This window comes from Chelonia mydas, chromosome 9, assembly GCF_015237465.2.
Source record: "Chelonia mydas isolate rCheMyd1 chromosome 9, rCheMyd1.pri.v2, whole genome shotgun sequence".
Lineage (NCBI taxonomy): Eukaryota > Metazoa > Chordata > Testudines > Cheloniidae > Chelonia > Chelonia mydas.
This window is the reverse complement of record NC_057855.1, coordinates 74,288,572-74,316,152: the sequence shown is the minus strand read 5'-3', so window position 1 is coordinate 74,316,152 and position 27,581 is coordinate 74,288,572. Positions and strand designations below refer to the sequence as shown.

At 42.4% G+C, this 27,581-nt stretch overlaps 1 protein-coding gene across 1 annotated transcript in view; it reads left to right on the top strand.

Moving 5' to 3' along the window:
* LOC102930620 (sodium/hydrogen exchanger 2-like) overlaps positions 1-27,581 on the top strand; it is a 64,375-nt gene that overhangs the window by 14,474 nt on the left and 22,320 nt on the right. Inside the window, exons 4-7 of the mRNA XM_037908091.2 lie at positions 2,023-2,240; positions 9,806-10,002; positions 18,122-18,211; positions 24,391-24,461. Coding sequence (XP_037764019.2) covers positions 2,023-2,240; positions 9,806-10,002; positions 18,122-18,211; positions 24,391-24,461 — 576 coding nt within the window. The remainder of the gene's footprint in view (positions 1-2,022; positions 2,241-9,805; positions 10,003-18,121; positions 18,212-24,390; positions 24,462-27,581) is intronic.

Genomic DNA, 27,581 nt, shown 5'->3' with positions numbered 1-27,581 from the left:
TACAATACATGAAGAGGTAAAATGTTACTGTTGTAGTGACACTCTCTAATTTCCTCAGTAGCACAGTGGTCCGGTTGGAGGCCCGCTCTGTGTTCATCACGCAGCCTAGTGAATGTTCAGTGAGGTTTCTTTGATATCAGTTGAGGTCTCCGTAGTCCTTCAGCTGATTTAAGGGGCCAGCTCCTCAACTGTGGCTAAAGAACATAGCAGCTCAGGATGGGGATGGGAATGTAAAATGCACTTCCTCCATCCTGGGCTGGCTGTGCACTGGGCCAGTCCCTGGTGTTAGTTAGAACAGCTTGCAGGCTACTCATATGCTATGTTGGCTGCCCCTGGCCCTGGATCAGCCGGATTTGAAGAAGCCCTCTTCACACCCTTCATGCCAGCAGCACAGGAGCTGCTACCTCAGGTCTCTGTATTCTGAAGGTTCCTCTGTACTGGGATGATCTTCCTGTGGCTGATTATGATGGTTTTAGGGCCAGAATTCACCAGATATGCTTCCCAAAGCATCAGAGAACAGTGCAGAATCTGGGTGAACGCCTTTGTGCATGACATTCTCCTCAGCCCACCTCATCACATGCTACTTCTCAGCACAGCCCTCTCTGAGAATGTGTGGAAGCTATGAAAGGGCAATAAATGCTCAGCTCATCAGCATTATCCTATGTGCCATACTGATCTGTGAGTTAGAGCTGGTTTCTGTGGGCACATGGGGTGGCACAGGAATGGAGTTATAAAAAGACACGATATAAAGAAAAACACTGGAAATACTCTCAAGATTTTTTTTTAAAGAACTTACGCTTTTAAAAAAGAAATTATACCACTGTTATGCTTTTGAGAGATCAAAATTTTATGGGCCAGATTCTCGTCTCATAGTGGTGTAAACTCCATTGAATGAGCTGAATTACTTCAGATTTACACTGGTGTAACTTATGTCAGAATTTGCTCCCGTTCCTTTTCTGTAATTCTTGTCTCTTCAGTATTGTCTCATCATTTCCTTATGCTCCCTACTGCCAGTTTTCAGCATCCACCCATTGTCTCTGGTCTTGCACTTGGACTGCAACCTCTTCAGGGCAGGGACTGCCTCTTTGTTATGTGCGTCTGCAGAGCCTAGAACAGTGGGGCGTGATCCATAACTGGGACCCTGAGGCACCATGGTAATACAAATAACAATGTACTGCAGAGAGCAATTTGTATTGTGTGTAGGGAACAGTCCTGCTATGACAGGGAGATGAACTTGGTTATTATCTAACAGGCCTTTTGTATATCTAATATTTATGAGTCTTTGATTCCAAAAATTGAGGTTAAGTCTTGATTAGAATCTGTCAATGTTGCACTGCTGATGGCAAACAGATTACAGGAAGTGGACATATGCAATATATTAATCATGATATTAAAAAGCTACATTAAAAGAATGTTACAAAGTTGCAAAGTAAAACACTCAAAAGTTAGGAAATGCTAGAAATAAGGAGGCCCATGGAGGAGGTGCTAGATCTTCTCAATGAAATATTTATAAGAATATTTTAACATAGGCAAACCGATGTATTTTTCCCCCTAACCTCATTCTGAGAAACAGCTGAACCTTTTTTGCTGAAATTTTCCAGAAAACATCAGCCGGAGGCAAATACCCAGGATTGAAAATTTCAGCCCAAATTGTTAAAGTTTGGCAAACTTATAAGGAACTGAAAACAGGGTTTTATAATGGAAAGAGTTGGGCAACATTAGCTATAGGTGTCGCTACCTCCCAACAATAAATGTAATAACTTAGCATTTATTTATTAAGGGCCAGATCCAAATACCCTTACTCACACAGAGTAGTCTCTTTCTGCACAAGTAGTCTCACTGATTTTTAATAGAATTACTTGGGGAGTAAGGTACTACTGAGTGAGTCTCAGCATACCAGAATCTGCCCTAAACTAAGTCTTACATTGTCTTGGAAAGGCTATGATATAATTTTTGCCTATCTAGCATGTTCCTCCAACCAACCTATGTACCATATATAATTGCTTTATTTTCTTTCCTCAGTATTATTGCGTGTGCCATGGGCATGAAACGTTATGTGGAGGCGAACATCTCTCTAAAGTCTCACACTACAATCAAATACTTTATGAAGATGTGGAGCAGTGTTAGTGATACCCTTATCTTCATCTTTCTTGGGGTCTCTACCATTGGAGACAACCATGAGTGGAGTTGGTCTTATATTTGCTTTACCGTCATTTTCTGTCTTATTTGGAGAGCGCTAGGTATGGTGAAAAAGCTGATTTTTCTTTGTGGGAATGAAATGTGCAATTTCAGAGTTTATTATGTATCTCATTTAAGTGTAGGAGGGGAGGGACTCTTTGAAAAGTACTGGTTGCCTAACATTCAAAACGTAATCTTTAATTCTAACTGCTGGTTCATTTAGTACTTCCCTTTGTATTTCTACCATGTTTCCAGTTCACTTTATCACATCCTTCAGTGGAAAATGTGATTGACTCCCTTTGTTCGTGTACTGGTTAAGATAAACTGGTTCTTGAGCTAATGGGGGGGATCTTGTTGTTTTTGGAGCTGACCATCTTGAGCGTGAATCTTATTGTCTCTTCTTCATGTGGTTGTAGGTCTTGGGCACAGACTGTTTCAGATGAGTGCCTCAGGATTGGCTTGGACTCCTGAGTACTCAGCTGCTCTAAAGTGTATTCAAAGGCAAATGCTGTCTTAACTGGAAGAAATAAGTCATGTATTGGCTTGGTTGCATGTGAATCATTGCCATTAGCTGGGAAGGTGGTGGACTGGATGTTATGTATAAGCAGTTCTCTCTGCTGTCTGAGCTAATGAGCTGTATTATTAGCTGGAGAAGCAGAGGCCTGTGTTTTGTAGTGAAATGTGAATCCCCATGCGCATCTATGTAGCTGGGTTATCAATCCAGAGTCCTTATACACAATGTGTTGCCATCTCTTACAGTAGATGTGGGATGGACGTATTTTAAAACTACAGCAGTAACTGTACTTAAACCCAGGCCAGATTCTGCCTAGCCCTTATGTGGGTACAGTGGGCAGAAAGCATGTGAGAAACCCATCACCTGCTTGTTTGGTAACAAGAATTTCAGTTCCTGAACTGACAGTAGCACAGGAACTGCTCCCTCCTACTGCCCTGGGGCTTGCACTGTGCCCCAAAGAGGGCAGGGAGGATGGAGGTCCATGACTCCATCCATCTGTGCCCTGTCCAGCAGAACTGGCTACCTATGCAGGAGGAGCAAGCTGTATCCCATAAAGGGATGTGACAGCTGGCACACAGGATCTCTCTGTCCTGGAACTCCTGGACCATTCTGCTTCCCTGTGGAAGAATGTCTTCCACTGAGCTGGTAAGCGGTGCACTGCCCTTTATTATGAGCTATGTCTCCAGCTGAGCCTAGAGATAGGAATCAGTTTGGCTTTCTTTCCTGAATAGATCTGAACGTCACCACGGAATAATAGTAAATAGCTAGCAGCATTGATACAAAATGTGAAATCTAGCAGGATGCAGCAGTTCTGAAGTCATTTCCTCCATGTCACCATCACTACAAAACACATGACTTGTGGTGTATGAGCCATATATACCATAGGCCAGATTTCACCACCCGCACTCAGTGCTGGCTTCGCATTTTGCTACTTTAGTTTTCAGTCAGTAAAATCCCTGTCAAACATGTTTGGAATAGTTCTACTGTGGAGACGAACTTCCTTGTTGTCCAGAAATATAGAGAAACAGATTTCTGCCCCAGTCCTCCAGTCTGACTGAGCAGTGTCAACTTTACATTCCTGCCCCTAATCCTGGGGCTGCCTCAGTGTCCGACACAAGTTCAAGCACCCTCTGTGCTGCTCTAATTTATGTCAGGTAATTATGGCCCTTAAAGGCACTTACACCTGCTATAGATTGCTGGAATGCAGCAGCACTCTGGACATGCCCCTGTCCTTGTCAGCTTCCTGGTCTGCTCCCTGCACTGGGTATGTGATAACCAGGAATTTTCACCATATCTATTTGTTGGTATCTCTATTTTAGGTGCTCAGATAGACTCCACTGATCTCACCTGCCCCCTCTTAGTGTATCTTTATAGTCCCTTGGTGGCTCCAGCGTGGAAGGCATGGAGTGTAGCTGGGGCTAGAAGCAGCAAAGAGCTTGGAGCCAGACAGCAGTGTAGCGGCAAGTAGGATTGCCCAGAATCTCCAGGAATGAAAGATTAATCTTTAATTAAAGGTTATGTCATGTGATGAAACCTCCAGGAATACATCCAACAAAAATTGGCAACCCGAGAGGCAAGGCATCTCCACATGGAGTCCCTAATGTACTCAGGTCTGAGGGGTAGAACCCCTGGCCTCTTCTGTGAGAAGCATTGCCCTTAAATGGGAAAATTGGAAGGAACCTGTGAGCTGATGCCCATGGAGTTTCTGTTCTTTTACACAGGTTTTTCCTGCATAGAAGAGCACTGGGGCCTTAAAATGGAGGCGGCCAGCAAAAATGTGAGAAGCCCAGGGTTTGGTAAAGTTTTGAGTTAGCATGCCTAAGAACATAAGCAACCGAGGGGAGCTGCAGTTACATCAAGATATTTTTTGCAGAGGATAATCCACACTCTCTGCAGCACAGGAGGGAAATGATATGAACCAAGACCTCTGCAGCTGTAAATTCTCCCGTAGGAACAGCTAGGAAATGTTAATGGGCAAATGGTATCCTTGAAACGGAACAAAACTGGAGATTAAACTAGGCTTCAGAGCCGGGCACTGTGATGTTCAGAATAAGATTCAGTGGGTAACAAATAGTGGATGAACACCTCCCCTGATGATCATGTGGAGGCCCCATGATTACTTTTTCTCTCATCTTATATTTTTAAAGCAGAGGGCTAAACCTCTCCTTTACTCAGCAACCCTAGGATACTCCCAACCTTACTTTTTTTAGGGATTCTTCCTTGCTGTCATAAAAATAAAGGATATAATATAAATATAAATAAATATTTGGGGGAAGACGTCTCCAAGTGGGCTCTTTCCCTGTTCTTTGTTTAACACGCTTGGTGGTTGCAGCATATGGTTCAAGGACAAGGCAAAGTTTGTACCTTGGGGAAGTTTTTAACCTAAGCTGGTAAGAATAAGCTTAGGGGGTCTTTCATGCAGGTCCCCACATCTGTACCCTAGAGTTCAGAATGGGGAAGGAACCTTGACACTTGCCATAAAGGCCACAACACGTGCTCCTAGCCCAGAGTTTGGAGACATTATATAAACAAATACTATGCAAATATAGAGACTTAATATATAGCCTGGTATTGTGCCCCGTTGTTCTATGTCTTTGTTCTTCTTTCTTTACCTACCTGGGCACAATGTATAGAGTGTTTTATATAGGAGAGATTTTCCCTCTCTTTATGGCCACTCTTTGCTCCATAAAAGCCCCTTGGCCAGCAATAGGAGAATTCCCCCCATGCAGTTATGGGAAACACAGGGTCCCTTGCCCGTCCCAGTATGTTGGGGTGCCCCATACTACAGCAATTCTGAGCAGCTCTGACTGTCTGACTTAGAGCAGCTCCTTCAGACACCTAAATAATGCTGGGGTCTCACCAGCCCAGAATTCTAATGAAGTAAATGTGGCTCAAAGCCTTAAAGTGAGGAAGTTTACACTGCCAATGCCTGGGCATTTCCTAAGCTGTAGCTAATAAGAGGACTTCCATTTGTGGGTTTGTGAGTTAGGCATCTTTCACAACCACTTCAATTCATATAGACAGTTTGTTAGAGAAACAACACACCTTTTTTCATATAGAGGCATGACAGCTAGAACTCAGGCATGCTAGGGAAAGGTTAGCCATTTAAATGGGCAAGTTAAACAAGACCCAGGGCTAACTTGCTCTCCCCGTCACTAGGTTATAAACTCACACCTGAGAATACAGAGTCACTCATGGGTGGGGAGACCAAGACCAGGTTCTAAATGGGAGGGTAGGGATAGGCCCAAAATCCTTTTCTAAAGGGATAGGCCCAAAATCCTTTTCTAACACACTTGGAGTTGAAAATGATCTTCTTAAATCCTGAAAAAAGGCTGTTCCCTAGATATTTGCTGGCTTTTACAGTAACCAGACAAAAACCAGACCACATGTAAGCAGGTGCAACCCCCAAAGACATTTTCCAGTGTTTGTAAATGGTCAGGAAAATGGGTGAAAGTAGTAAAGGAGTGTAACTTGCACTGATTTGAGATTCAGGGAGCATGATTCTCCACTGCCCTGCACCACATGGAGTCACTGACATCTGTGCAAAGTCAAGGAGGGGTGTTTGACAACCACTTTGCACAGGTGGAAGGGACCCCACAATGGAGTGGAGAATCAGGCCTCTTGATACTGGGATTTAATCCTGGAGCCCATATAGGCTGATCAGACAGCAAGTGTGAAAAATGGGGACAGGAGTGGGGGATAATAGGAAACTATATAAGAAAAAGCCCCAAATATTAGGACTGTCCCTATAAAGTTGGGACATCTGGTCACCCTAAGCTTGTAGCTACCATGCAGTCTCTTTTCTCTTTTAGGGATGCTTTTTATAACTTTTAATCTTAAATTAAAGATGCTTTTAATCTTAAATTAATGTACAAAGTATTCACAAGCATAGCACATTTTTGAGAAGAAAGGTGGCACCTAGAATTTGTGAACGCTGCTTCGTAGGGTGTCTGTTTACAAACCACTAAAGCAACCAGAAATACCTTTGTGGTTAAAACTTGACCTGACATTTAATAGGCTCATCAACAAATTACTTAAATTGGATACTCAGTGATTATCAACAAGACATGGCAGGATGTGCTTTATTGGCTATTAATACGTGACTAGATTTGCTGTTAATGACTGAGTGCCATAAATGCACCTGGAAGCACATTTATTGGTCAATTATGCACACCCTTGAGTGTTTTACTATGAGAAAATGGTTTCCTTTGTTTAAAATGTTTGTTTTCAATGAAATGAAGAAAGCATTCTGAATTATTTGGACTCCCCTTGTTTGAAAACAGCTCATGGCAGGAGGGTGACAAACAATGACAGTAACAATCATTAAAGTACCTAACAAACTGCTCTGGTGTTCCAAGAATAGGCAGTAAACCTCAAATTCTCTATTTACTTATCACATTATCGGAAAGGGTTTAATATTGTAAACAGAAAGAGCAAAGAAGAGATGACACCAAAATCAGTCCTGTAATAATTAGGTGCAATTCCCATTGACTTCAAAGAGCGCCAGGCCAACATTCATGCAGGGTTGAATTTCATTAAACATTTGGTCTCTGGCTCACCTATTTACAATATTTAGGGTATGTTTGCGCGTGGAGCTAAGGGTGCAATTCCCAGCTCAAGGAGACATACTCACACTAGCTCTCATCAAGCTACCATGCTAAAAATAGTAGTGTAGCCATGGTAACTCAGACGGGGGCTTGGGCTAGCACCCCTGAGTGCATACCCGTGGGGGCCTGGTGGGTTTGTACTTGGGGTGGCAAGCCCCTCTCGCTATTTACCACTACTCATGTTTCTTTTCTTTTCTGTAAGAACATTTGTAGCTCGGTTTTTTTGGCAACCTGAGGACCCTAAACCTGAGAATAAAGCTCTTGTGAAAAGGTCTTTGTGGCGAGAAGTTTTTGATCTTATTGGAGCAGCTGGGCCCTCTCCACCAGGTTCCAGGCCCCCATCCCACTTGTAGAGCCACTCTGATTCTCTCGCTGATGCTACACTAAATCAGGAATAACTCTACTGAAGCCAGCAGAGTAGAGTCACACTGGCATAAGTTGGAGGAGGTCTGAAAAGTGAAGAAATATGAAGCAATTGAGAGGGTGATAGCAGCCCCCAGGACACCAATATTTTGCCATTCTTTAAACAAGTTAGAATTTTCTGCTATCTGTTTGTTATGGTGCTTCTCCAAAAGGAGAAATATTTTGGCCCAAATAGTTAATCATATGCTACGTCTTCAACCAAACAGACCCTGAGTTAATTTAAGGGACATAAATGATAATTGACTGTATGACTGGAAAATGTATTTATTACTAACCAATCCTACTTAAAGATGGCACTTGAAATTAATTTGAGTGTGAATTACTGGCTGCGTTTGGCTCTGGTCTAGTTGTGAAATAAGTTTCTATGTAGCATTTTTTCAAACTAAAAGTATTATTGTCAGTTAGATAGAACATTAAAAATGAAAACTGGAGTCCTTGTCATTATCTACTCCTCTTGGCCTTAATTCCCAGGTGCTCCTGGAGCTGGGAATACATCATGGACACAGTTCCAGTTAATCATGTTCGCTATTCCTGAATATTCCAAGATTTCTTGTTTTCTCCAAATTGTTCCTCTGTGTGATAGAAATTGGTTATTGCTAGTTATCAGAGCGTGTGGGGAGGTGTTTGTATATTGTTGTTTTTAAAGTTTATTTCCCAACAAATAAGGTGGATGATGTCTTTAAAACATTTTAAAAAAAAGCTGTAGTGATGTGAGGGGGTGGGGGAGAGAATTAATGACCCTCTTATGTTATCAGCTCTCAAACCAGCCATTAATCTTGAAGATTAATCTTCAAGAAATGAAATGTCCAGGTTCTCTGTTGTTGTTGCTTAATTATAGTCACTGTTTAGCGTTTAAGGGCCTGATTCTGATCTCATTTGTACAGGTTTCATTGGTGTAAATGGAGTAAGGCCTGATTCACACAGGTGTTAATGAAGTCAGAATCAGGCCCTAGAAGTTCAGAGCCACGTACATGTTTCTTTCTCAGTTTCTGTAACAGGGATATTGTCATTAATAGACCCACAGTTTGACCAACTGTAACTTTTTTCTTCTGTTTAATTGCAAATGATTATGAATTGCATCAATTGCTGTGGCACCTTTCATAAACTTCAAGTTCACATAGTATTAATCTCGATGAATTAGAGACTGCCAAATACACCAGTTTAAGGTAATTAATATATATATATATATATATATATATATATATATATATATATATATATAATATTTCATGTGCCCTGGCTGTTGGTTAAAACTAAATGCAGTTCAAAAGGTAACTGTAACTAAATTATTTAAATAAATCAGATTGCCAGTTTGCCCTTGAGAGAGTATTTATCACCCAGAAAATCCAATAATTAATTACCAATCAGAATGAATCAACTACTGTTTAAGTCAATTCCCAGGGTCAATTTCCACATTAGTATATTGATGAATATGAATTCTTGGACCTGTGCATTACTGTTAATATGAAACAAAGTGACTTTTAAAATATTTTTTTAAACTGCCATCAAAACAAATATGTTAATACACTGTATTGTACTATAATAGTTATTATTTATTAAATACTCAGTTAATACTTAGCTCTTATTCACTAACCTAATTTGTATATTTTAGGAACACCTCAGTGATGGCTATGTACATAAACTAAAACTCTGGGTAAAACCTCATTCTTGTTCTAAAAGGAACCCCAGTTTCAAGAATAGATCCTGACGTCACACAAGGTTGACAGTGCCCAACAACGGATATTACCAAAAGATCAGTCTAATGTCTTATATATACGAGACCTACCAAACCATGGCCATTCAACACTATTTCCTGTCTCCTCCAAGTCAGACATAACTTGGATTCTTAAGTCTGGATTCTTAGCTATTCTGGGGCTAGTACCAGACAGATAGAAACCCAGTGGATCTGGCCAGTGGAGGAGCATAGTATATTACCAAATTCTTCACTGCCCTATTCCTACTTATGTGTAATTTGTTCACAAATGTAATAGCCACTTCTTTCAAGCTGTTTCCTGCCATTATGAATGCTGTATAAGTTCTCTTCTTGCTTGCTAATTTCCCATCTTCTTTCCTGCTTTAATAGGGGTTCTTGTATTGACTTTCTTCGTGAACCGATTACATGTGAACACCGTTACCAGCAAGGATCAGTTTATTATAGCATATGGGGGTCTTAGAGGTGCCATCTGTTTCTCTCTGGTTTTCTTGCTCCCTGACTTCCCTAGAAAGAAGCTCTTCATTGCAGCCACAACTGTAGTTATTCTCTTCACTGTGTTTGTACAGGTAAGAATACTATCAATATGATAGAATGCCTACATCAGTCCAGTTATTGCATAGTGCATGACAGTGTTTTTGTTTCAGATACATGGCTGATACTGACACTTTAGATTTAGTGTGGACTCTAATTGGACAAAAGAATTGAACATAAAGCTATCAGACCTTTCCTTGTATCAGGCATACAGAGGTTAGAATTCTTATTGAACGAGGTAGGAGTTGGGAGAATGTGTCTTATATTTGTGGTTGACAACAGTTGCTGAGTACCACCGTTAGGCCTTGTCTATGTGAATCTTTTCCATGTTGACAAATTCCATCTTTGCACTGGTGTAGCTCTACCAGGGGTAATAATGATGAAGAGGTTAGTAGGAAAAAGCTAATGTAGATATGCCTTTAAAGCGAGGCCCTTAGGTATTTTACCAAGGAGCAGAATGAGTACCAAAGTAAAATACACTCTAGGATTTGATACCCTAGGAGAAAAACAGGTGCTATGTTGGGTATTGTCACAGAGTTGCCATCTCAGAGCACCCCCTCCTGGCATGGGATGACCCTGCAGGAGCTTTTACCTCAGTTTCCTCTTCTCAGGGCTCCTCGAGAATACTTCTCAAACACACTCTGGACTATGAGATGGGTTAATTTATTAATACCAAATCACAAAATAAACATCAGTGCCATAACTCAAAAGGTTCTGGCTTCATTGTCTTTGGTGACCTGAGGCTTTTTGTCAGTCTCAGTTTTGCTTTAGGCTGGAGGGCTCTCATGCTTACCCCCTGGAGTCCCCCACTAGAGTTCAAAAGCTCAAATGAAGCAATAACACAAACACCATCCATCCAACCTGGGCTTAATAAAAGCCTCACATTCCTCCTGGGCTTTTCCCAATTCCCTGCTTGTTGCAGGGCCGGATTAACCTTTTGTGAGCCTGGCGCTAAACATATTTGTGGGCCCCAATGGGAGCAGTTGAGCGTGATGTGGGGAGAATGGTCTCTGGAGCCAGGGGCTGACCAGGGGCCTGGCATGACAGGGGTGGCCCCGCTCCGCCGAGCCCAGTGCGGGGGCACTATTTATAAACCGGCAGTTGCCAGATGCACAATGGCCCGCCCTGTGCTGTGCTGTGCTGCCAGCATGTCCCTTCCCCTTGGGGGTGGGCCCATGCCATGCCACACATCCCCCCCTGCCCAACACCGGAACACCCCCCCGATTCCCTATGGCCAGAGCCCCCCCCGGCCTCGCTATGCCCAGAGCCCCCATCCACCACAAATGCACAGTGCCCTGCACACCACCACCCCTGCCCAGCACCCCCCTGCCCACAGCCCCAAAACAACTGTCTAGCATCCCACACAGAACCCCCACTCTCGAGTGCCTCAACACAGAGATTTTTCCTGCTTTCTCACAGCCCACCCCTACCCACGCCCTCCAGAGACCCACTCTCACACGCCCTGCCTCCCGGCTGCACTCACCAGCCCTCTGGGAGGTGACTGTGTCTGCCCGGCTGAGCTACCAGTGCAGCCAGGGCATGGAATCACTCCAGCCCCTTGGGAGTGGCGCGATCAGCCAGGCCAGGGCCTGCCCTGGCTGGGCTCCCTCAGAACCCACTTGGCTGGAGGGGCCCAGCCAAGCCCTCCACACTGCCCGCCCCCCTTAACTGGCCAAGACTGGCCAGGCTTCTGCAATAGTCCCAGGTGGCTCAGCTCCAGGGAGACAGGTGGAGCCCCACAGGTGATGAGAAGCAGAGACTTCCCGGAGCCGGAGGAGCACTGGGGTCTGGCCAGGAGGCAGAGAGAAGCCGGTGGGTGGGGCCAGGAGGTAGCGAGGAGCCCTTGGCCAGTCGGTGGGGAGGCTGAGAGGAGCAGTGGTGGGCGGGGGAGGAGAGCCAATGGGCTCCCAGGCTTTCAGGGCGCAGTGCAAGCAGAGCAGGCTGGGGCCCCTTCTGAGCATGGGCCCAGTTCCATGGCGCCGCTGGTGCCATTGTAAACCTGGCACTGGCTTGTTATACAGGACAGGGGCCACAGGGGCACTTCCCAGGGCTCTCTCTTGCTCCAGTGGCTCCTTCTCCCATTCCCCAGGCCATCCAGCTAGTGGCCTGTCTCCCTATTCTCATGGAGCACCTGCAGAGCTTTCTGCTCTCTGCATTCATTCTCTCAGGCAGCTAAAGCCCCACATCTGCTCTCTCTGCCCTGACTCACCCAGACTCCTCTGCTCTAGGGCCCAGGTGCCCTCTCTTAAGCCATCTGAGCATCAGCTGACTGTCACAGGTGCACTAGCCTCTTCCCTCTTAAAAGGCCAGTGCTGTCTTGTGACAGGCATATTTGGATTTGTAGTAAGATGGAACTTTAGTTAAACCCTCCTCCAGACAAGGTCAATTCTCACTACACCCCGGGGAGAGAACAAAGGAACGGAAGCATTTTAAACCCACTTAACACTAAGGGCAAGATTTTTAAAAGTAACTAGTGATTTTGAACATCTCAGTTTTTGGCATGAGACAACTTAAAGGGGCCTGATTTTGAGTGGGTGGTACTGATTTTGAGAGACTCAGTACCTTCTGAAAATCAGGTCTCTTTATGATACACACAACAACTGGGGCAATCAAAATCACTAGTCACTGGAAAATCTTGGCTTTAGTATATATGTCAGAGATAGCTTCACATGCATACAAAAAGGGAGGTGTTAGCACTTTATGATGTTTCATTGAAAGAAGGCCCTGCCCTTGTGATAACTTTAAATTGCCATAATGTCTTGCATTGAAAAAGGATTGGGGTGTGTAGCTAGTTAGATAACTAAGAAAAATCAGACACAAACAAAATAGTGGTTCATTATAGTCCAGTTCATGGAAAGAGTGGATTTTTAAGGGGTTTATTATTCCTCAAGAATAATATGACAAATAAGATGATACCACACACGTTAGCCAAATGCTCTTGTCTTACAGACCAAGGTGGCTCGAATATATTATCTTACTAGTAAGATAAAAAAATCGAAACTTTGCCAACCAAGCTGAGTTTGGAAGCATTCTGACTTTATCTAGATGTTTTGTAATGATAAGAAATGGAATTATGAAAAAGGATCCAGTGAGCTAACAGCACAATTGTTAATCTCTGTATCTCACAAATGATGTAATTTTTCATAGATGCTTCTGATTAAGGTTCAAAATTTATTTCCATGTTTACTTAAAGTGAGGTAAATTAGAGAATTTGCCACTAGTTGCCATGCACTGAAGTTAGTCCTGCTTCTGTTCCTGCGAATCTGTGGATATCTGCTTTATAGCTGTGGATATCTGCATTTGCGGACCATGTTTGTGGATCGTGGATGGATGCAGATCCAAATTTTATATCTAGAGCTCTGCAAATCTGTGGATATCCACGTACTTTGTTTGCGGATTGCGGATCGGATGCAGATACAAATTTTGTATCCAGGCAGGGCTCTACCTATTTAAATCAATGGAGGTTTTGTTATAGACTGGAATAGAATGGGGATCGGGTCCCTAGAATTTTAAGAGTAATTAAATGGCCCTTCTGTTAAACATGGGGTGCTGGAACAATTTGTATAGAGTATATTGGTAAAGCCTGTATATAATGAAAACCATTTCAAGCCAGGGAGTGTGGCAGCACTCCCCACACCCCAAGTTCCAGCATGTATGCTGTTAAATGATATAATTTTACATTGGGATTCTAATGGCAATCTTTTTTAAAATGTTAGTTTCAAAATACTTCTATCTATATGAAATTTCTTGCTTATATGATTCTATTTCAATATATGTTGGTCTCTCTTTTTTACAATGTCCCACTTTTATTTTAAAATGATGACTAATTCCCCTTTCTTATATGTCAATGAAGGTGAAAGATTTCCCATCATTTTAGTGTATGCTAATACTGAAGGTCATTAAGACCTACTTTGATTGTGGGGTCCTTTTATAACTTGTGTGCTTCCCTTTAAGGAAAAATGAACATCTCTTGGCATTCAAGTGCCATCTAGTGGTTAAAATATTGCTAGACACTTTTAGTTTGCTAACGATTTTGGCCCTGATTCTCTGCTGTCCTGCACCCTGTGTTGTCATCATGCTGCAGCAGCAGTGACTCCATGGTTGCATCAAGGTTCCTGATTAAAGCCCAGATTTCATACCTCCCTAAAATGCACTTGCACAGTTAGTTCATCTTGAAAACTGGTATGTAAGGTCAGGGCCCAAGATGAGTTTGTGGTACAAATTTGGGATTATCTGGTCAGGGAATTCCCAAAACTGTCCTGTTTTTAAAAGTACAGGGTTAGGTTTAGGGCCTTTATTTCCGCGTAAATGCTTGTGGGAAGCACATGATGCTGATACTCTTGTTTCCTGGAATGAACATAGCCTTATCTTCTCACCTTCCCCCGTTCCATTGGTAGAGTTGGATGAGCAAAGCAGCACAGTAGATCCCAGGGCAGTTCTGCTGCATGTATCTATATGGGGCAAGATTCAGAAGGTCAGTGAAAGGGGTGGCACCATTTAACACAGCTCCATGGGGGTTTCTTGCACCTGTGTGCACAAGCTCCATACAGATTTACCAATCCAATGGCTGCCCTCCTCCCCGCACCCACTTCCCATCCTGTAGAGGGTCTGAAGCAGCTGTTGAGGCTTCTGAAGCCACATTTAGAGGTGCACAGTGGCTTCACTGCTGATCCACACCCAGTGGGAGAGAATTTCTTCCACATGTACCCCAGCACACTGCTCATGCTCAGGCTGCATACGAGGTAAAGATTCACACTGGTATGTTTTACAGTTAACCCCACACAGCAAAGCTTCTGTGCCTCCTCATATTTGATACGATCAATTGGGCAAAACCAGTAATGATCTTGATATACCAATGTGACTGGGCCTGGAGTTGAGTCAGACAGACAGCCAGATCTCTATTGTGGAACATAATTTTCAATCCTATCTGGCAGACTGAATGGAGTGAGTGGAGGCCAGGGGGTGGGAAAAGGGGAATTGGGTTTAGGTTGACAAGTTTTAAGATGCAAATGTGGGTTAGAAATTGAAAAGATCTGGTCACTTGGCAGGACCGCTCCTGCAGAGAGACTGAGTCCCTGACAAAGGTTGCTCTAAGGCAGCGGTTCCATTCCGCAGAAGCTTCATAAAATAATTCTCAGGATGGTGGAAGGGCTTTTGTGTAACCTCAGAGCTCAAATGATGATGTCATCTCCATGCTAAAGGGTGGGACTCCCCTGTGGGTATGTGTCAATAGAATGACCCTTTGACCTTGAGTCATTCAGCAGAAACTTAGTATTCACGAAGACTAGCTTGATTCAGATTCTTGGTACCTGTGGCATCATGTAGCAGAGACAGCCAAAAGAATCAGAAACATTTAAACTTGCTTAGAGAAACAACAACCTTGACATGCCCCAGCATAGAAAAAAATATAAAAACGATATTAAAGAAAACCTTTTAAAAACCACCGAGTGTAAATTGATCCCATACCCTATGAAGTCAATGGGAGTGTTACCAATTACATCAGTGGATGCAGAACTGGGCCTGGAATGATTACTTCAGTGTCCCAGCATTCTTCATAATGCATTTCACCTTGGATGGAAGGGGGAAGAAAGAAATGATTTGTTAAAAAATAACATTCACGGTGCTGTTGTTTTTAAAGCTTTTTCTTTATTGATGTACGTCAGCAGCTTGTATTAATAACGGTGCAAATCCTGACCTCAGGGAGAGCTTTTGTGTGAGTAAAGACTGAGTAAAAATGGCAGGGCATAGTGTAGTTGGTCTTGATGCTGGTGCAGAGGGGTAAAGGGATGTGCAAGGAATCTTGAGGGAACACAAATTGCTTCTTTCTCTTGGAAAGCCCCAGCTGATTATCTGGCAATGCCTTTACTAGACCCAAAACATTATATGTAAGCAGTTAGGTGTGGCCATGCATGGTTATAGCCCTGCAGTATATAACCCAATCATAATGTCTATTTTGGTCTGTCTGAACCTGTGGCAAGTGCATCCTCATCATTCCTAAATTTACACAGCAGGAGTGATCAATAATTTTGTGAAGTTTTTTGGGCAATTGAAAGATGCTCGGTGCTCCCAGACTGGCCTGATGTATGCCACTTGCACCATAAAGTCCTAAAAAGAGCCTTTGGTTTGTCTTGAATGCCACAAAGGAGCTTCACTGTTTTTTTCTCTCAATGTCCTTTAAAAACTAAATGCCATGTTCTCCATTTATAGTTCACTCTCTCTGCCTATTCAGATCCTGACCTCCTTGGTGAAATTACTAAGGAGGAACTGTTAAATTGCGAAGGTTTTTGTTTTGGGTTTTTTGTGTGATGTGGACACTTGTCCACTAGCAACTGGATTGACACCAGTAATACATTTCACACAGGTTATATACAGCCATCAATCAGTACGAAGGCCATGATCCAGCAAGTTTATCCATGTGGCTGCAGGAGTCTCCCTCCCCTCAACCCCCCGCCAGAACTCTGTTGAAGTCAATGGGGCTCTGCACAAGCACAGGGGCCTGCTCGTATAAAACAACACTCAGGATCAGAGCCATAGAAATCTCTTTCTGTGTATGTGAGAAGTTGGGAGTCATGGTCACAGAACTCAGTACTGTCAGTTTAAAATGCAAACAAACCCAGCTGATTATCCAGCAAAAGACAAGAGGCCAAATTACATAGGCGCTGCTTAATCTGCAATCTGTGTTATTTCTAAATTTGTAAGATTTATATTATTTACACTGAATGTTGATGAATTCTGTATTGACATTAGTGGTTAAAATGACACATTAATTGTTCTTGCAATTAAAGCTGTCCTCCGTGCCAACTCTTGTGACATTCAAGAGAGCATCAGCAACTGTATCATTTCTGCTGCAGGCGTAGCATAGGAAAGCCATTTCTTCAAGTGGCAAACTTAAGAGATATAATGGATTGTAATCACAGCAGAACGTCAGAATTTCTCATTCATGAGGCCATGGAAAGATTTTTTTTAAACTTTTTTCCCCCTCGCTCACCAGTTAGAGGCATAGATAAATCAAAGATGCTGACAGTAAAGATTAATAACAGATGACACAGTAAATCAAAAAGTTAACGAACCCAGGACCCTCTTCACAACAGGCAAACACTTAGCTTGGCTCTGCAGGATGTGGAGTCCCTCCTGCAAGGTGCTCAGCACTGTCATGTGTTAACCTGTTTAAATTTTGACTAGACCTCTTTCTACAAGACATGCTAGTGCTCACACGGAAGTTTTAGGCTTTACAGCTGCATGAAATTTGTCGTTGGAATACTTTATTCACCAAAACAGGAAGTTTCAGGATGACCAAAACTGTTTAATGGATTTAGGTTGAATTTGGCAAATAGTTTTGGCTGAATGAAAAATGAAAAAATGCATTGTTTTTTTTAAATCACAATGAACTGTTTTGACATTTTTGAAATATCATGCTTTGATTATTCATTTGGAAATGACATTTTCTTTCTAAATTTAGCTAGATTTGTTTGAATTATTTGCAAAGGGTAAAAAAAAAATCCACCTGAAAATGTAACATAGTAGAATGAAAAAAAATATTTTTGGATCAAACAAAATATTTTGTTTATCCTGAAATGTTTTTTAAAAAATTCTTTAGGTGAGAAAAAAATAAAAAAATCAGTTTCAGTTAGACTCCAAATGTTTCCCCCCCCGCCCCCAGATTTTTTCAGTTTGGCCACCAAACTGAAAAAATCAATTAATTGTGGCTTTTTAATAGACTTGAGGCGGAAATTACTGGGTGAGGTTCTGTGACCTGTATAATGCAAGAGGAAATGCAAGTCCCTTTGGCCTTAAAATCTATGAATATGTGACAGGACTGGAATCGTTAACATAGCTTGTCTGTTGGTAAATAAAGTTTTTGGGCTGCAAACAGGCACAGAGTTTTGCACAGGCAGTGGCTTCACATATTGAAAAGAGCAAAAGAACTGAGGAGAGAGGCTGGCCCAAAGAACTCTTCTCCTTGGAAACAAGTCAGGATTCAGTGCCTCAGGAACTGCGTTGCTATGCTAATTTTGTGTTGACGTGGGTGATGCTGTTCAACAGCAAATTTTCAGCACAGGATAAAAGATATATAACTAGAAAACGTGCTGGTCCTTTGAAAAGTTGCTGTGTTGTGAAGAAAGCCTGATTTGTGTGTGTGTCATTATGCTGCAGGGAATGACCATCCGTCCTCTCGTTGACTTATTAGATGTGAAGAGAAAAAGAGAAAGTGCGCCCACGGTGGGAGAACAGATTCACATCCGGGTAAGTGGCTCAGTAATTTATGCCTAGTCAAAGGGTGGATGTGATTGCAGCATTTCAATTTGGTTTGCTAATAAGCCCTGATCCTGCCAAGCAATTTGGCTGTGAGGACCCTTCGGCCCTTGCAGAGTCCTGTGTAGTTCAGCGGGGGATTCTGAATGCAGATTCCTTTCAGGCTCAGGGTCATATGAAGGTAGTAAGCTCTGCTATTCTTTATTTGTATTGCAGTAGCACACAGGGACCTGATCAGGGAGCCATTGTGCTAGATGCTGTATCTTCCCCAAGAGTTTACAGTCTAACCTAACCTGGTCCTTTCCGCCTGTCTGGAAGGGATCAAGGAGGAAATGGGGGGGGAGGGGGCGCTTTCCTAGATGGGGGAATGACCCGGCATTGGTGCCCTGTGCACCAGGCACTAGCCCCAGCTCTGGACCTAGTGGTAAGAAGTTAGCATACAGGCTTAGTTGTAGTTCTGTTTTTTGTGTTTCTGTGGGGGTTCTGGCTGGCCACTAATAATCACCACATGCTAGAAGGACACCCTGCAAAAGAAAAGAGCTGACACCAAAGGAAAACACAGCCCCAAATGTGGTCAGAGCTCTGAGTTGCGGGGACTGGCTGGGACATGATAGCAAGTCGAGTGGTAATGTATATGGATATGTTCATATACATGGCAATTACATCTCTCAGCTTCGATCCCTCAGCAGCAGCCTGCTCCAAAGCCCGCTGAAGTCATTGTAAAGACTCTCATTTGATTCATGCCACAGAAGTAAGAGCAATTAATCCTATTCTTGGGATGAAGATACTCCTGATACAAAGAAGGGCTCCCGTGTAGTAATTTTCCATGTCCAGCATTTGTTGTAAGTCGGCTTTAGCCCACATAAGCACAGATATTCACCCCCACACACAAAAATATACATTGGAAATGCCCACTTTACAGGCTTTGCAAACATAGGCTGGGGAGGGGCTGAGAAGTCCCTTCACCTGGTTTATGCAGAACAGCTACCACGCTGTTTGCTACCCTGCTTGTGTGCACAGGTTCTGCACAAATAGCCCGCAAAGAGTTGTCACGTGAGCCCCAGAGCAAGGCCGGGCCCTGAGGAAGTGGTAAATCTAATTGGATGTTAATTTGTAGCTTCAAATTGCAAGGGATTATCACACTCGAAAAACCAAATGCACATCGTTTCCCTAACACAGCAGTACAGAGTTCTAAACTAATTTAATTTGGTGGACTTGGCTCACTTCCTATTTGAGGTTAAGTATCAGCCATTTCTATGAGCCTTTATGTAATTGGAAAACTTTATTTAGTGTGTTTCAATATTGGTAGATCTGAGTTGGTGTAATATTAACAGTTTCTAAAATGTGAGAGGTGAAAGCACTACAATTATAAAGATAACCTCCCTGAGGTCACTTTTAAACAGCTACACGAACAAGAGAGGAAACAGGCACAGAGAGGCTAAGAGACTTGCTCATAGTCAAGCAGCAGATCAGTGGCAGAGTCCTCAGTAGACCCCAAATGTTTACACTCCCAGGACAGTTCCTTTATCTACTGCATCTAGGACAAAATGGGATACATCCTCAGCTGTGACAAATTTCAGCTCAGAGCAGCTGTAGGGAATGGGGAGGAGACTATGGTGGCTTTACACTTGGCCCAATCTTTAAGTTCCCATGGGGTTGTTATGCCAGCTGGGGATTGCTCGAATGAAGTGTGCTTTGGACAAGCTCCCTACTACCTCTGATATGCCCTCACATTAAGGGGCCAAGTAGGGGCGATGTAGAACTGGCTACACCAGCTACGCGGACAAAGGATTCCAGCTTGCCAAGGGACTGCTCAGCTGCCCGTTTAGCATAGTTTAGAGTACCTTTGTACCACTGCAACAGCCAGAGAGTCTGCAGTGTGGGCCAGAATCTAGCGCACTGTGTCTTACATATCACAACAAATAGGAGGTTTAAACATCATTTGGAATCTAGTCCATTTAAAAACCTGAGTCGGTAGCAATTCCAGGTAGTACCCTTGTTTCTGAGTCTCACTGCCAATACTGATGGTATTACAAACACAAATGGAACAAATCGGGGAACTGGTCTACAAGGAAAACAGCTCGTGAAAGTACACAAAATGCTGCCAAACTCGCCCATGAAACAAACTGGAGAGGCTTTGTTTTTTCTCTGGTCGTGGCAGTGGGATATTTTACTAGGCAGTGTCCTTGAAGCATTTTGTCAAAGGTAAAGTATTAGTTATGAATAGAATTTTTTTATGGCAAAGCATTTTTACCTGAGTACTAATTCCTAAGGAATATTTCTTTTCTCTTTTTGACAACAACAACAACAACAACAACAACAACAAATAAAATGAAAACACAGGTGTTTGCTCTGAAAGCACTTGTAGGAAACAGGCTTGGCATTTTCCCAATTAGTATGTATTACAGAGCTTTGTCTAAGGTTAATGGAACAGTTCAATAGGCTGAAGAGGCTTTTCCTATAGCAAACAGGAACCACTTCCTTCTTTTGTTAGAGCATGAATGGTAAATCATCTCTAAAGATGTGTTTATTGGGTAATGTGAGCTGAAAATAGCTATGTGCTAATTAAGTAGACACGGTAACGATACAGGTAGCTAGAAAGCAGGCACTCAGGAACCCAGAGGAAGCTTTCTTCCTTTAATTTATTTCTTCAGAGGGGATAATTGTAATGCTCTGCCTGGGATCCTTTTTTACCATTTTGACTGAAAGACACAATTTAGGATTTTTAAAACGAAATATTTGCAGTGTTAGTGTTATAACAAGCGGGCCTAATTCTGCAGTCCTTAGACAGCCTGAACGTTTGCATGCATGAATGGAAATGGATACCCATAAATATGAGTAGATGTGCCGATCTGCTGCCTTGGTGGATCAGTGACCGCTCTGTGACAGTGGCTCCGAGTGAACTTCACTCCATCAGCAATGGTGATGCACAGTCACAAATGGAGAGCTTCCTATTCCTGCCTTGCTGGCTTGGCCTGGCTGCCCCGGCATCTTCCCATTGTTCACCTTTTTCACTAAAAGCTTCCCCTGCAGGCTGTCCACCCTTCATGTTGCAGCATGCTCTCCCCCACTTCCACTTTTCCTTCCCCACCAATCCCTATTTCTTGCTGTTTCCTAGCTGCCAGCTCTCCCTAGTTCTAACTCCCCACAGGCCAGCACCCTTTGAGAAAGAACTGCCACTCCCTCTTGACAGCCTGCCCAGTCCTCAGCTCCCAACACCTTTCTAGCCAATGTACAGAATGTCTTGTACCACCCTACACTGGGGATCAGTTGCCTGTCAGCACCATACTGCTGGTGCTGTACAAATAATAATAATTAATACCTTCCTGTTAATGATTCTGGCTTCTGATCCTTGCTGATCTGAAGGCAGAAAGTGTAAAGACGGGCCAGAGATGTAGTATCTGTTGACATCCCCTAAGATATAATGGGTATATGATTCACCCAATTCACTTACTTATCCAAAAATCCTGGGGGGAGGTGTTATACCAATAAAATAAAAACCAGCAGGATCTTATTAAAGGGGAAAAGGCAAAATGCCACATTTATTGTGAATACAAAAAGAATCATAGTAAGCAGTTAGTTATAGCTATAACATTCCATTCAATTTCATATTTATTCACATATTCATTCATACACACACACAGAGAGGTTCTACAAGGTTGTTATCATAGTTACCAGCCTTCGAGTTGCTCATGCCAAGCCACTGGCCAGGTGGCCTGGACATGAGGAGGGAGCAGGGCCTTGTCAGATGCTCATCTGATGCTCCTGGAAGTTGGTTTGCAGAATCAGACCCCAAAGTTCTCACTTTCTAGAGTCCATTTTTATAGGAATTTCTTCCTATGCCAGTCTATGGGAATTGCTTCATCATGCTGTTGCTGAATCAATCAGGAGATAGCACACTTCTGACGGCTCCGTGCTGCCAGATGTTATCTTGTTCTTTGGTTCTCCCATTCTTGAGGCTGTTGGGTGGATTCCAGTCTGCCCCCTGAGGGTCCTCTGGTTATTTCCACTTGACGCCTTCTTCAGCCGTTGGACACTGGATTCTTAGGCTGGCACCTCCCTGATCATTCAGTTATTATCCACACCAAGCAGCCATCCACATACATCCTCTATCTCTATTTTAATCACAATTGTTAACAAAGCGAGATGAATACAACAAAAGGGCGGGGAGTCTCTGGGTGCTGTTTCTGTTGTTACAGACTATTGCTTTGAGTCTCTCTCTGTGTGAGTAGTTGTTGTTACAAAGAATTGCTCTGAGAACAGACTCTGTCTTAGAATGTACTAACACAATTAGCAGCTTGCAAGTTTCACACATAGAGGGAGAGAAACAGTACCGAAAACCAAGAGACCTCTTAATTAGTAATACCCTGGAATTTAAACTATGGGGAATCAAACTCATTTGTGATTTTAATACAGAACTTCTTTAATATGATCCAACAGAGGTGGGGTTGGGTATTTGTTACTCAAACTAAACTCAGCCTGGGAGACCAAGTATTGTCTCATTAGCATTTACTACCACTAGCTAAAGGGAAAAATGAAGCCCTATAAATGTAATAGGAGAGAAATGAAAAGGAAAACTTCTGTGGCATCAAATGTCATGGACTCCCGTTCCCAAACCACCTTTTAAAGGTCCTGGTTTGATGGGCAAAAAAAATGTGCCTCTCAGGTGTGTTAGCGCAGTTGAGTTAGTTTAATGTGACAGGGTTTGTCTAGAATTACCAGGGGATTGAAGTACGGTGCTTGATCCACTGACTGTCGATATAGCAGGTCTAGTGAAAACCTGCAAAATTGACTGCCGGTCGCTCTCTCATCGACTCCAGTACTCCACCTGACTGAGAAGATATAAGGTAAGTCGACGGAGGGTTTCTCCCGTCGACCCAGTGTGGTGTAGACACCGCAGCAAGTCTACCTAAGGTACGTCAACTCCAGCTATGTCAGTGGCCCATCAGGGTAATCTAATTGCGGACTGCAAGACATTTTGCTGACGTTGACCGTCCACAGGCATGGCCCCCCACCACTCCCAGTGGCTGTGATTCACCATTCCTGGTCAATGGGAGCTGCGGGAAGCGGTGGGCTGCAGGGACGTGCTGTCTGCCGCTTCCCACAGCTCTCATTGGCTGGGAACAAAGAACCTGCGGATGGTCAACGTGAGCAAAACGTCTTGTGGCCTCCAATCAGATTACCCTGATGGGCCTCATGTGGCCCGTGGTTGCAGATTGCCCACCATTGAACTACATTATTCACGTTGCTGGAATTGTGTAACTTAGGTCAGCTTAGCTCTGTAGTGTAGACCTGCGCTGAGAAGCCCCTGCGCTGAGAAGCCCCAGTAAGGTGCAGTCTGACACATATGAAGCCATGTTAGGTTGCTGTGTTGTAGCCTCAGGGGAAGTCAAAGATTGGAGGAGGCTGGTTTAGCGAGCACTGTCACATGATTAACACCTAGTTGCTGAAAGCTTAGCATATCTCTGTGTGCAAAAGGAGATTTCTCTAATTAGAGCTGGTTGAAGCTGCACAGGAACAATTGTATGATGGGGGTAATGAACAGTGGCCTAGCAGAGTCTGCTGCCTGTTGTACTGGTGACAACAGCGGGGGAGGCAATTTGGGACATTCAGGAGACTTTTTAAGGTTGAAAATTTCCCTGTTCAGAATATTTAACATAGAAATAAGCCGCTTGTGTTTAAGACGCAATGTAGTCATTGATTTTATTTAGCAGCATGGGGGTATTTATTATTCCAGGAGAAGCTCCAGCCCTGTGTAGTCAGCACCTATGCACCAAATATGTCTTTCTCCTGAAACACGTTGCTCTCCAAACATTCAGTATGAACTTCCAGTGTTTTTCAAGCTGCACTATGCAGGGCATGCAAGGCATTGGCCAACTTGCATGTATCATAAAAAACATGTAACATAAAAATCATGTCCCTCAGTGATTATTCTCTGCTTGCGCAAACTTGAAAGAAAGAAGCCAAATCACTCATATTCTAGAACCAAGGAATAAGCATGGATGATTGAATGGGGAATTATGCAGACAGCTCCTGTTCTTGTTTACTGTTTACTGCACCTAGCTGAAAATGTCCTCCATTTTGTCTGCTGGCTTTTGATATTATCCAACAGAGTTCGTCATATATGCAATAATAAACCAGTGTATAGCAAAATCCTCTCTTCTATTTAGTTCTTGGATCATTTGCTGGCTGGCATAGAAGATATATCTGGACACTGGGGACAGTATTACTGGAAAGACAAGTAAGGATTTGCCAAAAATACAACTATGTACATGTTTGAAAAAAAAGAGTCCGGTTTCTGTTTCTGTATGGTTCCACCGGGGATAGCTGAGCTTCATTCATCCATGTGTCATAAAGCAGATGACAGCCACAAACAAAGAGGGACAGCTTTTCTTTTCTTTCCTTAAGCTCAAAAGGTGGGACCAAATCAGAACAGACTGTCCCTGTTCCTCGTCCCGTCCTCCCCCAATTTGGATGTCATACATTGTGGTACTTCACTGACAGAGGGCTCTTTTCTTCTCTTCCCAAAACCTTTCCCCTCAGTCAAAACAAAAACATGGAGATGTTGTAAATGAATGGCCCAGGTGTCATGTCAACACCCTACATAACACTTGTTGCTTCAAGGATTGGTCTGTTGGCACGTTCCTGTGTTGTGCTGATTAGAACCCTGATCCTGCAAACACACACATACTTAACTCGCCACATTTGAATAACCCCATTGACGTTGAAGAGGTTACGCACATGCGTAACATTAAGCACATCTGTAATAGTTTTCAGGGCAGGAGCTATATCCCTTCCTTTCCAGGGAACCAGCCCTTCCCGTTAGGGTGCACTGGTTTGATATAGCAGGGACTCTACCAAAGGGCTTTCACCACTTGGGCTCTTTCATACACTGGTGAGACAAAGTTGGGACAAGCGACAAAAAATCATATTTCTCATTCACTTTGGTTTTAAATGGTCCAAATAACAAAGAGAGACTAGCGTGCACCAAAGTAAAGACTAAAATGCTATCCTGAACCAGGGTTTACCTCACTAGAAATAGCTAAATCTTAGACTATTGATGTCCTTCCAGTTTGCTCAGTATCTCTTGGTTTGGCTATTTGTATTATTTTTGTTTCTTCTTTATTTTAATTTTATATATATGGGTGTTTCATGGCCACTTTTTTTGCTATATTACTGGGAATGTGAGGACGCAGACTGTAGCTCATTTTTGATCCTTTTAAGAATTTTAGTTTTGGTTTTAATGGACCATGCATTTCCTTTAAAAATAAAAACTAAAGGCAAAGACAGAAAACATGGGATGCCCTATCCAGACTTGGAGATCCAGTATTTGACATACTCAAGTGCAATATGAAAGAATTAACCATAGCAGAGTCACTACTATGCTATTTTAGCACCGCTAGTCATGTGAAAAAATGTAAAGATATGTGTTTTAATGAGGAGGTACAAATACAGCGGTATTATTAGTAGGGCTGTCAAGCGATTAAAAAATTAATCTCGATTAATCACGCGATTAAAAAAAATCAATTGCGATTAATCGCATGGTTAACTGTGCTGTTAAACAATAATAGAATACAATGTATTTAAATATTTTTGGATGTTTCTGATATTTTCAAATATATTGATTTCAATTACAACACAGAATACAAAGTATACCATGCTCAGTTTATATTTCTTTTTCATTACAAATATTTGCACTGTAAAAAACAAAAGAAATAGTATTTTTCAATTAATCTAATACAAATACTGTGGTGCAATCTCTTTATCATGAAAGTTGAACTCACAAATGTAGAATTATGTATAAAAAAATAACTGCATTCAAAAATTAAAAAATGAAAAACGTTAGCCCCTGCAAGTCCACTCAGTCCTACTTCAGCCAATTGCTCAGACAAACAGGTTTGGTTACAATTTGCAGGAGATAATGCTGGCTGCGTCTTGTTTACAATGTCACCTGAAAGTGAGAACAGGTGTTCGCATGGCACTGTTGTAGCCAGCGACCCAAGGTATTTAAGTGCCAGAAGCCCTAAAGACTCAGACATCCTTCATGCTTCAACCACCATTCCAGAGGACATGCGTCCATGCGGCTGATGTACAAAAAAATGTGTACAAAAAAGTATAACGATACAAAGCAGAGTGGACCGACGCATGTTCATTTTCATCATCTGAGTCAGATGCCACCAGCAGAAGGTTGATTTTTTTTTTCGGTGGTTTGAGTTCTGTAGTTTCCGCATCGGAGTGTTGCTCTTTTAAGACATATGAAAGCAATCTCCACACCTCGTCCCTCTCAGATTTTGGAAGGCACTTCAGATTCCTAAACTTTGGGTCGAGTGCTGTAACAATCCTTAGAAATCTCATATTGGTACCTTCTTTTCGTTTTGTCAAATCTGCTGTGAAAGCGTTCTTAAAACGAACATGTGCTGGGTCATCATCCGAGACTGCTATAAGATGAAATGTATGGCAGAATGCAGGTAAAACAGAACTGGAGACATACAATTCTCCCCCGAAGGAGTTCAGTCACAAATTTAATCAACACATTATTTTTTTAACAAGCATCATCAGCGTGGAAGCATGTCCTCTGGAATGGTGGCTGAAGCATGAAGGGGAATACAAATGTTTAGTATATCTGGCATGTAAATACCTTGCAACGCTGGCTACAAAAGTGCCATGCGAACACCTGTTCTCACTTTCAGGTGACATTGTAAATAAGAAGCAGGCAGCAGTATCTCCCATAAATGTAAACAAACTTGTTTGTCTTAATGATTGGCTGAACAAGAAATAGGACTGAGTGGACTTGTAGGCTCTAAAGTTTTACATTGTTTTGGTTTTGAGTGCAGCTATGTAACAAAAAAATCTACATTTGTAAATTTGACTTTCACGATAAAGAGATTGCACTACAGTACTTAAATGAGGTGAATTGAAAAATACTATTTCTTTTATCATTTTTACAGTGCAAATATTTGCAATCAAAAATAATAATATAAAGTGAGCACTGTATACTTTGTATTCTGTGTTGTAATAGAAATCAATATGTTTGAAAATATAGAAGAACATCCAAAAATATTGAATAATTTTCAATTGGTATTCTGTTGTTTAATAGTGCGATTAATCGCAATTAATTTTTTTGAGTTAATGGCGTGAGTTAGCTGCCGTTAATCGACAGCCCTAATTATTACCATTATTGTTTGTTATTTGTTATTAGTTATCTTTTATCACTTCATATTAGGAATCTGTACAGTTGCATTTGTTGAACCTACAGCTGTTCTTTACATTTAAGTTTTAATTATATTTACTCCTCCTTCCTTTCACTTGTCCAACTCTCCTCTTTCCTGCCAGTGCTCCTGCTATAAGTCATCCTTGTGTT